The sequence below is a fragment of the Pinus tabuliformis genome, chromosome Q, assembly GCF_031772625.1.
Source record: "Pinus tabuliformis cultivar Carrire ecotype Pingquan chromosome Q, CPIR1, whole genome shotgun sequence".
In the NCBI taxonomy this organism is placed as follows: Eukaryota; Viridiplantae; Streptophyta; class Pinopsida; order Pinales; family Pinaceae; genus Pinus; species Pinus tabuliformis.
This window is the reverse complement of record NC_142296.1, coordinates 181,787,630-181,803,678: the sequence shown is the minus strand read 5'-3', so window position 1 is coordinate 181,803,678 and position 16,049 is coordinate 181,787,630. Positions and strand designations below refer to the sequence as shown.

Sequence of the window (16,049 nt, the reverse complement as noted above, 5' to 3'; positions counted from 1 at the left end):
CCGGGAGAGATCTTCCATGGTCAAGAGAAGTATATAATTATGGTCCTTTAGAGATTTGGGATGATGGACTACAAGTCCATGGCCACTCCCATGTTGACCAATTTGAAGAATATAAGAGGCTCTTATTCATATTTGGCATATCTCTCTATGTATCGATGGTTGATTGTATCCTTGATGTATTTGGTCAATATCATACTTGATATTTTCTTTGAAATGAACACTTTGAGCCTGTTCATGTTGGAACCTAGTCATGTACATTGGATTGCGAGAAAGCATGTGTTGGGATATATGTATGGTACAATCATTTATGGATTGAGATATGTCTCAAATGGTGAAGGAAAATTGCATGGATTCATAGATTCTGATTGGGAAGGAAGTGACGAAGACAACAAGAGCACATTAGGATGTTGCTTAAGTTTTGGTTTTGCTATGATATCCTGGATGAGTAGAAAGCATGCAACAATGCAAGGGTCAAGCATATTGCAACTAGTCTGGCAAGTTGTGAAGCAGCGTGGCTTCAAAATTTTCTCACATGATTGTTTGATCAGGTGTTGGAGATGACCATGATACATTATGACAATCAAAGTTGTTTGAAGCTTTCAGAAAATCTAGTTTTCCATGACAGGTCGAAGCAAATAGATATCAAGTACCAATACATCCAAGACATGGTGCAAAAGGGATTAATGAGGCTCCAATACATTTCTATGGAAGAGCATGTTGTTGAAATTATCACAAAGACTTTGTCCTGGATTAAGTTTGTATACTTCAGGGACAAGCTTGGAGTGGTTGAGATTTCGAGACCCAAAACACAGACATTCCTATAAAATGATTGTGGTTAATCCAAAGATCCAAATTAAAAATGCCTCCCTTGTTGAGAGGGATTGTTGATGTTGTAGCATCAGGGTAGACATTCTCCTTAGGTCAAGGGTATTAACTAGGTGCCATCTAATGTGGCTAGAGAGAATGGCCTATATAGCATCAGGGCCCAGAGTGCTACCCCATTTATAAAGGTTATGAGCATATTACCAAGGGTTACATGGCTAGTGGGTAGAGTGAGTACCTCAAAGCACCAGGAAAGTATTTTTACCATTCAAGTGCCATGTGACGACATGGGGGAATGATAAATGGACCAAGGGTTTCACCATTAGTCAGGGAGAATCGACCTAGTTCTAAGTGACGACTTGGCTAGTTGGTGACCTAAGACTATTTTTGTTTTTACCCTGGTTAGGGGTTACCTAACCATATTGCTAAAGGGTATCTAAATAGTGGGTCACTATTTCCTTTGGATGATGTTGATGCAGGACGATTTCCACATGGTTCTAGAATAGAACATGAAGTGGATGGATACATTAACATAGTAGGCTCATTCAATATTTTCTTAGGATGGCGAAAATTTTCAACAAAGTGGACATCTAGTCAAAGTGAATATATCCCTAGCTAAGAGGGAGTGTTGATTTTTTGGTAGCTACAATGGGTATTCTGCAACTACTCAAATCGGCTCATTAAGTGATTAAAATAAAATTATTTTTTCTTCAAGTCAGCCCAAATTGTTCATGTCGGCCCAACAAGGAGACATGCCCCTCATGAACACTATATATAGGCATTTGACCTCCTCACTTGGACACTCATTCATCACTCACATATTTCTCTCTCTCACATGTGAGAAGAAATCCGAAGAAGAGGCCTAAGTTTCTAAGGAGCCAAATTTCTAAGACAACTGAAGTTTGACCAACCTTTGACAAATGTTGACTAAGGTTGACCGAGACTTTCTAAGATTTGTTTTGACCAACGTTGACAGAGTTTCTGAGGTTTGTTGGACCTGTGTTGATTGAGTTATTGAGGTATGTTTGACCTCTGTTCACTGAGCTTCTCTGTGGTCTATTTGACCTATGGTTGACTGAGTTTTACCTCATGTGTGGGTCACATTGTTTGACTATTTGACCAAGTATTTCTGGGCAGATTGACCAAGCAAATTTGCTATTGCAGAAGGCCAAATTTCAGCCTATTTGACCAAGTTTGACTTGTAAATATCAAATTATACTTTTGTTGAACTAAACAATTTCTCCTAGAAAATATTGCTAGGTTTTCTCTCGAGTTTGGGTTTCCTAGGAAAAAGTTTTGGTGTCTATTGTGCATCACTATTCTACTATGATCTTTACTATTTCCATTGCATTTGCAGTTGAATTTTCTGACTGTAATTGCTTATTTATGTTTTGGGGTGTGCTAAAGGAATATGATATATCATTGGAAGTAATTATCAGTTGTAGAAAATTGTGTTTTTCTTATTAACATTAGAAAATCAAGAGTACTAAGGATAGATAATAAAATTGTTTAAGTGGCTTAGATATGATATCAACCAATGATCTCAATTGAAATGAGATATAATCTCAACGAATCACTTAGGAGATTAGGGTTGGGATTTGGCTTAGTAAAGATTATAAAGAGAAGCCTAAAGGAGAGGTGAAGACATAAGACAAGAGGCAACTACTCCATTTAAAAAAAGTGGGTTTCTCAAATAGGGAGAGCGATTTTCTCTAGAGTGAGACACTCATCTAGACTGAGGATAATGAGGAAGAGTGCAAGGTGATTCATGAGTATTTCTAGGAGGCCAAGATTTGGAGATCAAGGGAGGTCAAATTGTTGAAGCGTGAAGGAGGTTACAAATTGGAGAGGTCGATTTATCCAGGGCCAAATCGCTAGTGAGAAGTGGGATGAATTCTCTAGGCCAAATTTATTCAGTGGTTGATTTCCATAGGCTCAAAATTCCTTGGGCCAAATTATTCCGCGTGGGACGGAGTTACAGGTTCCAGTCATTGCATCTTTCTATGTATTTTCTCTATGGTTCGAAATCCAGATTTTCCTTAGATTATCGAACATGGAAAATTTTAGGGGCTAATATTCGTAGGTGGGCTAATTTTCCATTATTTTTCCAAAAAAAAGATTTGCCAATTTCCATTTTTTTTCTAAAAATGATTCGCCCAAATTTTACAATATAAAATTATTTTACCTTAAAAATCCCCAACATTATATACAAACTATATATAAAATCATTTTGAATTTGAATAATTTTACAAATATATCAATAAACATTTTATAGTTTGCATATTAGGGACAAGTGAGATTTGCCATTGTTTTTAAATTCCATCCTTAAAATTTTCCTTGTTATCGAATGAAGGAGAATTGTTATGGGTGTACATTTGTTGTTGTGATGTGATTTCTCTCTCTATTTTTTTTCCTGCTGCATATTAATTAGTGGAAGTTAAAAATGCCAATGATTTTATTTTTCATCAATTTAGAAATTGTTTGGGTAATAAAATAAATTTATGTGAAAAAATAATTGTTGAGAGAAAATAAATCTGGACTGGTATTGAAAATTTAACATCTTTCTCCTTCTATCTCTATATGTCCTTATGTTTTATGCTTAGAGTATTCCTATTTGAAGGGTTATTAATTAAAAGGTTCAAGTGGGTTCCTTGATCCTCATTTCCATAATTTGATGTCTCACCTCATTTTCCCTTTCCTTTTTCCATTGTACTACCTCCTCGCTTCAATATGGACATAAGATGTTTTCCCATTATAGAAATTTTCTAACTTAATTTAATGCTTTTCTCTTAATAGCTATAGTTCCTTCACTTCTATAGGGCATTATGTCTTCCCAAAGATCTAAAGTCTTTATTGATAATTCAAAAGAAGGATGCTATCCTTTGTTATCCCCTTTTGCTCTTTTCCATGTTCTAGTTTGCAACATTATTAGGTGTCTTATTCTCTATTAAAAAAAATAGATATGATCTTTGTCCTCCTCAAACGATGTCCATGTCCTTTACTTACTAGATCGTTTATCCTTTGTTTGATGTTTTCTCTCTATTTTAAAATTGTCTACTATTCATTTGAACTCAAAAAGTGACAATTTGATGTTACCCTTAGTTAGGTGTGTTGTTTGCTATTTCTTTTAGCCGCTAAATTCATCCACAGTGCCCCCCAAAAAGTTGGGCCACTTAGCAACCAATGTATTAGACATTCTCATAATTGATAAATGTGTAACACTTAACTAAAACTATAAGTAATATTAAACTCTAACTACATTAATGCATTACAATCTCTAACTATAAAATAACTCACTAACATTGTCCAACCATTAACGATGTCCATGTCCATGTCTTTAACTTAAGCTTTAGTCTAGTATATATCCATAAACATAAACAATAACTCAACAAAAACTATAACATACAAATCACACACAAGACATATATTTGTAGTTGAAAATCCAAGAACCTAGAAAGAAAACCACTCTATATCCATTTTTCCTTATCCAAAAGTTGTCAATTATATGTCATGATCGTGTGTTTAATAGACTCATCTCTCTAGGGAACAAGTTTTGTCCATAAGTATTAGTCTATTTTCCATCTTGAGCTCCACACAAGCACAAATATGAACCAATAAACTAGCTTTCAAAACTATTACTTGCTCCATCACTTAACATGACCAAAAAAACAAAATTTACTCTCTAATTCACTCAATCATTAACCACCTTTTTCCTTTAAACCACTAATCAATAAACTTTTATACCTAAACAATAATAATTATTAAATAAAAAACCATACAACACTATAAAAACAATAACTAACCATTTATATGGATTTCAAAGATTTCCAAAAAAAAATAAACCCAAATATTATAAATAATTTTTAAAAATTATTCTTTTAATATAAATAAATATTATCATCCATTTTTCACCGTGCAGCAAAAAATTCCCCTTTATTTTTAAAAATTAACTCATCTTCTTTATATATACCATTTCTTCGAAAACCTCTTCGTAATAATATTTTTCCTTTCACAATAATGCTTTTTAATATATACTTTTTTGAATTAATGATATATGTATTCAATCGCAACTTATTATCTAATTCTTTAGAACACGAGCCTTTGTATGGTGCACACATTTCAACCATTAAACCATACCTTAATTAAAAATAGCGTGTCAGGAAAAATTATAATATCACCATGAAAAAATTATCAATAATTCACATGATTGGTTACATGTTTACCGTGAAATCAACTTGGAAAAGATCTGATAGAAAAAACGAAACATCTTTCATTATATATAAAAGTACATGGTAATCTATAAGACTCGGTATACAAAGAGCTAGAAATAACTCGTCATACAACATAGGATCATCTCAGGAGATATAGTAAACTTAAACAAAGTATTTTCTACGTTGATTGAGCGAGAAGCTTGTTAGTTCAGTATGATGTGTAATATTGTCTGTCTATTATTAAAGTTGAAATTTTTCTATGTCCGCAAAAATACATTATTTAAAAAATAAATAAATTAAATAACTATACAAAATATTTAACAATGTCTGCTCATAAAAAAATTTGCAAGTGAAGAAATTAGATCCCTCTCAGCTCAATCCTTATTTAAGATGAATCTATTCTAGTTAATATCGTATATCTCACTTATCATCTATCATGGGCGCCCGCACACACACACACACACACACACATATATATATATATATAAACAAACTAAAATAATGAACAAAGTGTGGTGCAGCGAAAAATGATTGATAATTCAAATGAATGGTTACATGTTTATCATGAAATCTAATTTATAAAAATATAGTTAGTATAATATTTTTATTATTTGTATATAAACATAAAGATAAAATAAAATAAGTGTGGCAGGGAAGTTTAGCCTTTGTCATTATAAATTATATTTTTAGAAAAAAGTGCAAATTGATATATAAAGTGGAAACATTAATTGTCTACTAACCAACAAGGACATGTATAAATTTTGGTGGGTAGTAACCACTAGTAAGTCTGTATATTTACATTTTTACTGCGACTTATTAAAGTGATGAACACCACATAAATAATGGTGGATAGTAACTCCCAGTGATTATATTTATTTACATCTTATTCCATCCATTTTTTATACAAACACAATTAATCTACATCACATTGTATTGTGAAAGGCTACAATAAGACCTTCAAGGTCTGGTTCAATCAAATATTTGAAAAATAACATTTTTAATAATATTGAAAAATAAATATTTATTTTTTAAGTTAAATATTATAGTTAACATTAGTCAATGCTAAACTAATAGTGGTGATTAAGCAAATTGATTGCTAGAATCCTTCCTTAACATGGACTAATAATGAACCAGTGTCTATAAATTTGTTTGAGGTGCTTTGCAACATATAAACACAATGACAAGAAAATAAATTACTCCAAATTTGATTATTTATGGTCAAGTGGTTCAATGACTCCAATAATTATATATGGTAAAGTAGTGGTATAATTCTAATTGTCATGCATTTGCTACTTGATGCCTATTAAAGATGTTAGAAATTATCCCATGACAGTTCCTAGATTGAGAAAATTTATAATGTTATGGAATAATAAATTTATTAAACTTAAAGTTTATCTATAATATGATGTTAGAGTTTTATCTATCTAAAAAGTAATGAAATTTAAAAGAAAATTTGGCAAAAATTAAAAATCATAAGAAATTATAAATTGATAAAATATCAATTTGAATAAGAACTTTTTATAGGTTATTGTATTTATGTATGCATTTAGTCTTGTAGATAGTAAATTAAAAAATAAATAATGTAGCGTAATTTTTTTATTTAATTTACTGATATAATTTTTGAATATTTTTTTGTTATTTAAAATGTGTTTTTAAATGTATAAATAAATTCAACACTTTAAAATATTTTTAGAAAATTTTTAGTATACTGATTCCAAAAAAAAATTAACTATTATTCACTAAAATAAATTCTACTAAAATAATGACCATTCAAAATGAGTCCAAAAGATCAAATTAGACTAATGACCCTTCAGACTGAGTCCAGGAGATCTCTCTATGTTGAGGAAGAATGCGAATCTGAATCGAGCCTGCATTTTTGTCGACTGCCACTAAGCTCAACTATCAAAGATCCATAGATTACAACCATTTATGGACTTAATTAATTGCTTCAATTGTATTTGAAAAGTAACACTAACAAATAGAAGACAAATACACAGGGAATCTGTGAATTGCACCTATGCTATTTTAGCATTTCTAACCAAAACAAAGAAGACTTGACATTAAAAGTTAGAGTAACAACATCATCATACTTGTACATAAATCTTTTGTTCCTTAGATTTTGAACCTTATATTTAACAGAAAGGAAAAAGGAAATCATACAACACATAAGAGATACAGAAATCAAAATAAGAGACTTGAGCCCTGAAGAGCTGTGCTTAGGAATCACATGCTTAGAAATAATCATTCCTTCCCTTAGGAATCACATGCTTAGAAATAATCATTCCTTCCCTTGAAACCAATTTGTCCAAGCGTCAGACAGATAAACAGTCCCAGGTGCCAACAAATCAGCCACAACCTGTTGGCCAAATCAAACCGGACCTAAGTTATAAAGAGCCAAATCACTGAAAACTTCACTAAAATCAATATGCTGAGGAAACTTAAATAAAATATTCTCTTGAACACAGTAGTATTCAAAATATTAAATATAGTTGACAAATTTCTTTCTTTAAGAGTTAAACACCGTAGTATTTAAAAAACTAAACATAAGTAACACATTTTCTTTCTTAAGAGTTGGGTGAATTATACAGGTGAGATATTTGAATTAAGGTTTCTGTGATTTATAAATAGAATATAAAAAAAAATTAAACCAAAATCACATTATAAGAAATATGTTTATGTGTAAAATCAAGATAAGATAGAGAATGGTTGTCTGACAAGATAAAGAATGGTTCATCCTCGCTACAAAATGGAGAATCAGATCAAGTCAGCAGATTAAATAAAGAGATTAATATAGAGACCTTTAAAATTTCCAAAATATGTCAAAATAAATTATAAATGTCAAAATATTCCCAAAATATGATAGATATGAATAAAGTTAACTATTTGATAAAATTTCCAAAATATTCTACAATCTGCAGTGAAATATTGTAGTGAAATTTAAAATGCGTGTCTCTAGATTGCAGATGTTGAAAATATGAAGTGTTTTTTTTAAGTTGGGTCTTAGTAGATAGTATTCTAAAATGTAAGGAACATGAGCCAGATCAATGGTTTGACTTAATTCATGTTTATCAAATTTCAAGAATATTTTAGAATAGGCAATTGAGTTAAGGATAGTCAATTGTTTGGTTTTGTACTTGTCCATTAAATTTGGAAAATATTCTAGAATCCATAATTGAGTTAAAGATATGGTTTTTAGAAACTAGGTATAACTAAATTACAGATTTCAAAATATTCCAAAAATCATGGCCATGAGTAAAATAAACTGACCAAAAATCATGGCCATGAGTAAAATAAACTGAATTACTTCACTTCATTCATATCCGTTGAATTTGCAGAGTATTTCCAAATCTACAATTTGATCTTTTTAAACCGGGTGTAACTAGATTGGAGGTTTTTTCCAGAAATCTGATAGACCTAAATCTTTAAATTTCAGAAATATTTTAGAAACAACTGTTTGACTTCACTCATGTTTATCAAATTTATGAAATATTCCATAATTTGAAATGCTAATAAAAGAAAGTAAACTTTTTTAAAAGACTGTAAATGTAAGAATTTGGGGTTGGAAGTGGTTACCAGAAAGGAGATGTGAGTGCCGGGCCTGTGGGCCAGTGGGCGAGCTCCTCACCGATGCTCTTAAAGAAAAGCCCAGTCAAACTATCTCCATTTATGGCTGGAATGCTTGAAGGAGCAATCCATCCAATGAGGCCAAAGCCTATCACTGAATAGTCTGTCCTCAGCCAGTTCCTCTGGAAGCTGTACAGCAAAATTATTATCACTTTTTTAACTACTAAAGACAATTGGGTGCTTCAATAACAGAGGAATTAGGTATCTGAAGACAATATTGAGTGATGGGGGTATCAACCATGTAATCCTTGAAGCCCAGAGACCCTTTTGTCTCAGAGGATTATTCCCTCTCGCGGTGGTGCATCCCGTAAAGCCTGGCGTTCATAGAAACATAATTAATAAAAAAAAGCAGAAATTGCAGTAGAAATTTAAAACTACCCAGATCATGCGATGCGAATTCCCAACCAGAAAATTGCAGACACACCATGAGAACAAGTTCGTCAGAGGTTAGGATAGTTAGCTAATCCATACCAGAGGATAGTTGGAGCTTAGCACTGGGCTTTGAGGGAGAGAGAGATGAAGTGCAAAGGCCTGCAACTGGAGATCCGAGTGTCACATTTGCTGCTGCGACTGCCATTGTTGCCACTGATGCATGCAGTGGAGTCCTGTGTCGGCTCGATGTAGCAAATTCACCAAATCGCCACGATGAATGGATGGGGTGTTCACATTCTCATCCAGTCATCCAGCTCCTGAGGTGATAGATGAAGAAAGCAGCCAATGGGGAGAAGTGATTTTGGATGATGTAGATAAGGTTCGTTTCGATCTTTCTTTAGCGGTGACCCTAATCCCTCTTTTGAGTACGGAAAAAATAATGGAACATAACCATTTTTTATTTTTATTTTTTTATGAAGTATTTTTAATGTTACATTTTTTTATTAAATAATAAATATTTTTAAGATTAGTTTTTATGTTTAATGGATAAATATTTTATTTATTTGTAAGATATTGTTATTATCTGGTTTTGATGATGAACGTGGGTTTGAAAGTTAGTCAAAAGTTTTTTGTTTAATTTATTGATGATGAACGTTGATTTGAAAGCTGGCCAAAAGTTTTTGTTATGTGATTTCTAGCGAAAGATTTTGCTTAATTAATTTATGATGAACGTTGGTTCAAAAGTTGGCCAACAGTTTCTCTTATGTGATTTTTAGCGAAAGACTTTGCTTAATTCTCTTTGCTTAATTCATTATGGATCACACACGCCTGAATACAAAAAATATTGTTATCAATTATGTGCTGATCAAATTTAAAAAAAAAAATAAATAATATTTTTGTTTATTTGTTACTATGACTTAGCAGCATATGTCTTTTTTCCTTAACACAAAGTATAACCACTTCTTGATATTTGATCCTAAGTCAACTTACATAGCAATTTCTCCCTAAACCAATTGTACTAATGAAATTTAACATAAATAAAATATTTTAAATAAAAACTAACCTTTAAAAAAAACATGAATAATATTTTTCCTACCTTCCCATTTCAAAATTAATTACTCTTTACATAATATTTTTTATATCCACATAAATTCTAATTATCCTCACCCATTTATACTTTGTAAATATTTTAATTATCCTACTAAATTACATCCCCTTATTCTAGTTTATGGGTAATCTATAACATTGCAAATATGTAAGCATTTTTCTTATATATAATTCATAAAGATATTATATAAACAAGATACGGGGATCTGTTAAAAAAAAAAATTCTAAGAGAAAGGCCTGCGACACTTCACTATTTGTTATCATCTGAATTGTGTTGTCGAATAGGCAACGCAGAGACTCTAGATCAATATCTTTAGAAATGGACATTACCTTTTACTAAAAATGGACATTACCTTTCACTGGTTTATATTGAAAGTTTTTCAAATGATTAAATTGAAAAAAAAACAATTGTTCGTGAAATCCAAAAAGTGGCCAAAGTGTTTTTTGAATTTTCACATAATTTTGATTACAATATCTTACAAATAAATAAATTAATTATTTTTCCATTAAATTTAAAAACTAATATTTAAAAAAATACATAAATAATATTTTCTAAAAAAATATATCCAATTTCGAAATTAATTAATCTTTACATATTTAATATTTTATATCCACAAATTCTAATTATCCTCACCCTTTTACCTTGTAAATATTTTAATTATCTTACTAAATTACAACCCTTAATCTAGTTTAAGAGTAATCTATAGCCTTGCAAATATCTAAGCATTGTTCCTATAAATGCTTCATAAAGATATTATATAAACCAAATACGAAGGATCTATATAAAATTTCTAAAAGAAAGGCACGAGACATTCACTATTTGTTAGGTATATATGAATTGTGTTTTCAAATACAACACCCGTGAGAAAATGTTACTTACTCTAGACTAGTACCTTTAAAAATGGACATTATCTTTTACTAGTTTATAGAGAGTTCTTCAAATCATTAAATTGGAAAAAGCATATGTCGATGAAATCCAAAAGGTAGCACTTTAATGATTATATAATCTTTCCAGTTTAGCAAGTTTGGATGATGTGTTTCAAAAGATGAAGTGTGTTATGATGATTGTAAGTTGGGATGATTTATTTAATGTTATATGTTTGATTTTATTAATTTAGTTTTATTACAGGAAAGTGTTTTTAGTAGTTAAATGGTTTTAGTTTGAGAGTTAAGAGAATTTGATTTTAGTTTATTTCAAATAATAGTGGTATATTAATGTTATGTTTTTAGTGCGTTCTTATAAGTTAAGACGCATTATAGTTTCTAAGAGTCTGAAACCAACATATTTCCTCAATAATGGCACAATCAACTTATGAACATAACACTTGGATTACATTTCTTCTTTATACTTATAATGTGATTAATTAAAGATTGTTACAAAATTACAAGAAACCAATTTACAAGTACCACATGACTTAGCTTCTAGTCATAAAAGTGTGAATCATAAATTCATCCAACACTATAAATATATGAACATCACATAAATACACATGTACACAACATATAGGGTGGAGGGCTGTAACCTCCAAATATTTATAATAAACTTCAATTATAAATGTTAATGCATAATAGTTATGTTACATCACATGGGAGGAGGGTCGGGTCACTCCCCTTCCCATCCTCTCCAAAAACAATACAAGAATGAACAACTAATACAAGTTCACGTCACCCTCAGGTGGGACCGACTTGATCTATTCACTCGTTGCGTGGCAGACTCTAGTCGTGGCCCTACACTTCAGATTTGTACCTTGGTCTACACCTTTGGAGCTATACTTCAAAGTTGTACCCACATACGTTCTCCACTAGCTCGTCAACAAATTTTCACAACTATGGAGTTCCTCCTCGTCCAACCGTACTCTATGAAAGTAATACTCACCTTCCATGTGACCTTGGTTGAATGAATCTTATAGCCCACTTCTTCAATTATCCTTCTTTTTCCCTGCTCCATTCAGTTCTTCCTCCATTTAGTTGTGTTGTTTTGCCTAGTTGTGTTTCTTCCTCATCCAACCCTCAGTTATATATACTCATCCATGATGAGGGGTCATGAAAGGTTGCAACCCCTCATCTCCTTATGTTTAACCTTGGGTCACGGTGACTCCCCAAAATAAATTATCCATGTGGCCCCACTTCACTTGTGCCTAATCCTCCATAACTTGGCCAACATGTCTTGATGGTCACGCTTTGGTTAAACATATCGGTCATGCAGTTCCATCGTGCATTGTGCAATGTGGGAAAATCCACTCTTGGGAACACTTGCCTCTAAAATCAACTCACTTGGTCCACCACATCGACACCAAAACATATCATGTCTTCACCCGACTCTTTTTTTACACCCAACTTGCACAATCGACGAGTTGCCCTGTCTTTGGGCGGAAACCCCAAAATGTTGCAAAATGTTACATTTCTTGTGATGGGTGGTCCACTACAATATCCATCTCAATGTCACTCGAAGTGTACATAGCCACTCATCCACGGGTGTCCAACATGCTCCCCCACTAATATAATGTTGGTGTCCTCGACAATGAACCCCTTTAGTAACCTTTCCATCATCAAAGATGTAATTACATCATGAGGAAGGTGCTCATAAATTTGTGAATACCCCTACTTGACTTTCATGTGTTGGATCCCCCTATGTATCTGGCTAATCAAGTAGCTAATATAATCATCACAACAAATCCACAAGAGGACATGTCGTCGCATACAAGTGCAAACACCCACAAATCACATTGTCATCCAAACATCCTCCTCATCAAATCATCATTTCTGCTCATGAAGAAAGTTCCCCAGGGAACTCTCACACATCTAGGACTTTCCACCCTAAGAAATTGATAATGATCCCATCGCCAAATGAATCAATGTGACGAGCCTCAAGGACTACCTCTCCTAAATCCATGCTTTACTCCTCCTACTCCAAAATGTGCTTCTCGTACTTATCAAGTAAGCCCTATATGATCCTGGAAAAGGTCCTCTTGCTCCTAGGATCACTCCATATCTCTCTGTAATGTATCTTAACAAAGGATTGTAGGATCTAATCCTACCTTTACTCTCCTCAAGAAGATGCTCCAACTATGGATCTTGAGGCCATCCATCCAACTATGATGTCTCTTTAGAGGAACCAAACTCTCTGTTGGCTTGTCTATACCATGTTTCATCTACTTGACCATCATTGTGGACTGTTGATGTAAGCCTCACTTCCTCCTCATCATCAAGAAAATAATCACAATCATCCTATACATCATCATCAACATTAGGTAATGATGCTTCATCATCACCATCGTCATCTACTACATGAGATTATGATGATAGAAATCATAACCTTATCTATCAAAGTCTCCATAATATTCACATGCTATAATAGAATACAATACACATGGTCTAATCTTTGATGTGCCTTAATTCTCATCTATCTATCCTCCACACGAATAGATGTCATCCTCAAATCAACATCAATGTCCGCTCTCACTATCCACAATACCACTAGATCATGTCTTGAGAGAATAAATAACCTTGCCATATGAGGAAATGGTACATATCTCTCTCCTATCAAGAACTCTTTACCCAATACAACATCATTATAGTATCTAGTTGTATAATAGTGAATTCAAAGTTTCCCTTCGATCACCTATTTGAATGGATACATCCCAAACTTATCAAAGTACTCTCCTACCCTTGATGTTTACTGCTTTGAAGACCATGTGAATTGGTACAATATGAAAACCCAACTATCTCTCCGTGTCTTCCCTCATAAATTTGTGAGTCACACCACTATCTACCATAATAATCCATTGACCCCCATCAATGTCCACACTCATAAAATTCAATTAGTTCTAGCTTCGGTCATGCTTTGGAATGGAATTTTTAATAGAAGTTGCCCTCAAAACCTACATTACCCCCATAGATGGATTCTCTTATTGTTCTATAGTAGCTAACTTCTACTTCAATGGATAATTCTTCATCATATGATATGTTGCAAAAGTCCAACATAAAAGAGGCTTCTTCTCTTTCCCTTTTCTTTCCTACTTTGGTCCATCTTCTTTTGTATACTTCTATTTTGCTTTTTCATCCTTCTTTCCATTTTCACCATCATACTCTCTTCCTTCTGTCTTACCTTCACTCTATAAATCCAAAATCTTATCTATTTTTCTAATAGTCTCTACAAGAGATTTCACATTCTTCCTTCTAGGTTAATCCTATGCCCGTGGATTCAATCCAACCATTAAAATGAAGAATTGATCCTCCTTTGAGATATCCTTCATCTCCAACATGAGTCTTAAAAATTATTTGGTGTAGGCTTGAATTCCTCCTATCTATTTTAAACTCCTTAGCTTGTTCCTTGCAACCAATAACCGATTTCCTAGTCCAAACTGCACATACAAAGTTTCCTTCATTTCTTCCCACGTAGTGTTACTGTAAGTAATGTAACCAAATTCCAAGTCTTCCATCTTGGATTTCCACCACTTTTCTTTTGTTCCTGATAATTATATAGCAATGATTCCCAATTTTGCTTCATCTAAGCATCCACTCATCTGACCCAAATATGGTTCCATATCCCAACAAAAGTTTCCTAATACCTTTGAACTCCTGTACCATCACAAGTATTTAGTGCTTTGGCATTTACCCTTATTAAAATTATGGAATAATTATGTCCCACAACCTTCTTCAATAATACAATTTTCTCTCACTGCTCACTGACCAAAATCATGTGATCATTCACCTTCTCTTCAAGTCAATCCATCCTTTCTCCACCAATATGGCATTTCTCAATCAACTAAGAGATCATATCAATCAAACATTGTGTGTTTTCATCATTGATCTATGCATGTGAACCAACCATCTCCATCTTCTATAGAAAACATGGTCACTAGCCTTGAACAAATGTCCCTAATAACCAAGCCTAATAAAACTAGAATCAAACCCAATATTTCCTTGCGGGCAATTAATAATAGAAATACCCTAACTACCCCAGATAGAAATCCTCCTAACCTGCAATCCTTATACATCACCTCCTCAAAGTGATGAAATACTTACTATATAATCCTACTCCAAAACTATCTCATTGATGAAGAAGAGTCTTTGTGCTGAGAATGAGCCTAACACAAAATGCTCTAAAACCCACCTCTTGGTGAGGAATATCCCACAATAAAATAAGCTCTAATACCAACTCCCTATGGTATCGAGCCCACCATAATATAATCTCTAAAACTTCGTCCTAGTGGTGTATTCACCGGAGAATAATCTCTGGTAACACTTTTCATGTCCCTAGAGTGTTCCCATGAGTTAAGGTGCATCATGACCTCTGAGTGTGTGGCACTAGCATGTTTCCTCAACAAATAACACAACCAACTTACGAGTGCAACACTTGGAATACACATATTCTTTGTACTTATGATGTGATTAGTTAAAGATTATTGCATAATTATAAGAAACCAATTAACAAGTACTACATGACTTATTTTCTAATCATATAAATGTGCATCATAAATTCATCAACGCCATAAATCTATGAACATCACATAAATATACGTATACATAACATATAGGGTGGAGGGCCATAAAATCCAATGATTTATAATCAACTTCAATTATAAATATTAATCATAATATTTATGTTACATCACATGGGAGGAGGCTCAAGTCACTCCCCTACCCATCCTCTCCAAAAATAATACAAGAACCAACCTCCAATACAATTTCCGGTCACCCTCAAGTGGGACCTACTTGACCCGTTCACACGTCATGTGGCAGCCTCTGTTCGTGGCCCCGCATCTTCACACTTATACATCATGCCTATACCTCAAACTTATGCTTGTGGACCTTTTGATTTGGCTCGTTAACAACTCGTCATAATTAAAAAGTTCCCCCTTGTCCAACCTTACTCTATCCGAATAGGGAGGACTCACCTTCCATGTGGCC

General features: G+C 33.0%; 1 protein-coding gene across 2 annotated transcripts; it reads right to left on the bottom strand.

The window, feature by feature from the left end:
- Positions 1-7,033: 7,033 nt before the first annotated feature.
- Positions 7,034-9,366, bottom strand: PSAO (photosystem I subunit O). 2 transcript variants are annotated; one of them, XM_089384156.1, is made up of 5 exons: positions 9,129-9,366; positions 8,896-8,971; positions 8,607-8,786; positions 7,326-7,389; positions 7,034-7,288 (listed from the first exon to the last, which is right to left on the bottom strand). In XM_089384156.1, exons 1-5 carry the CDS (start codon positions 9,232-9,234, stop codon positions 7,265-7,267), a joined length of 450 nt encoding a protein of 149 aa, XP_089240282.1. In that variant the 5' UTR covers positions 9,235-9,366; the 3' UTR covers positions 7,034-7,264. The 2 variants fall into 2 exon arrangements, with proteins under 2 accessions (XP_089240282.1, XP_089240281.1); XM_089384155.1 differs by having other exon boundaries at positions 7,034-7,389; positions 9,129-9,364.
- Between the last annotated feature and the right edge of the window lie 6,683 nt (positions 9,367-16,049).

Bases quoted from the DNA above. Each gene is read 5' to 3' on its own strand.
- PSAO (XM_089384156.1), bottom strand. From the start codon at position 9,234: ATGGCAGTCGCAGCAGCAAATGTGACACTCGGATCTCCAGTTGCAGGC. The intron at 8,787-8,895 runs GTTGATACCCCC...TTTGCTGTACAG, and splicing joins TGGGCTTCAAGGATTACATG to CTTCCAGAGGAACTGGCTGA. The intron at 7,289-7,325 runs AAGGGAAGGAAT...CATGTGATTCCT, and splicing joins CGCTTGGACAAATTGGTTTC to AAGGGAAGGAATGATTATTT.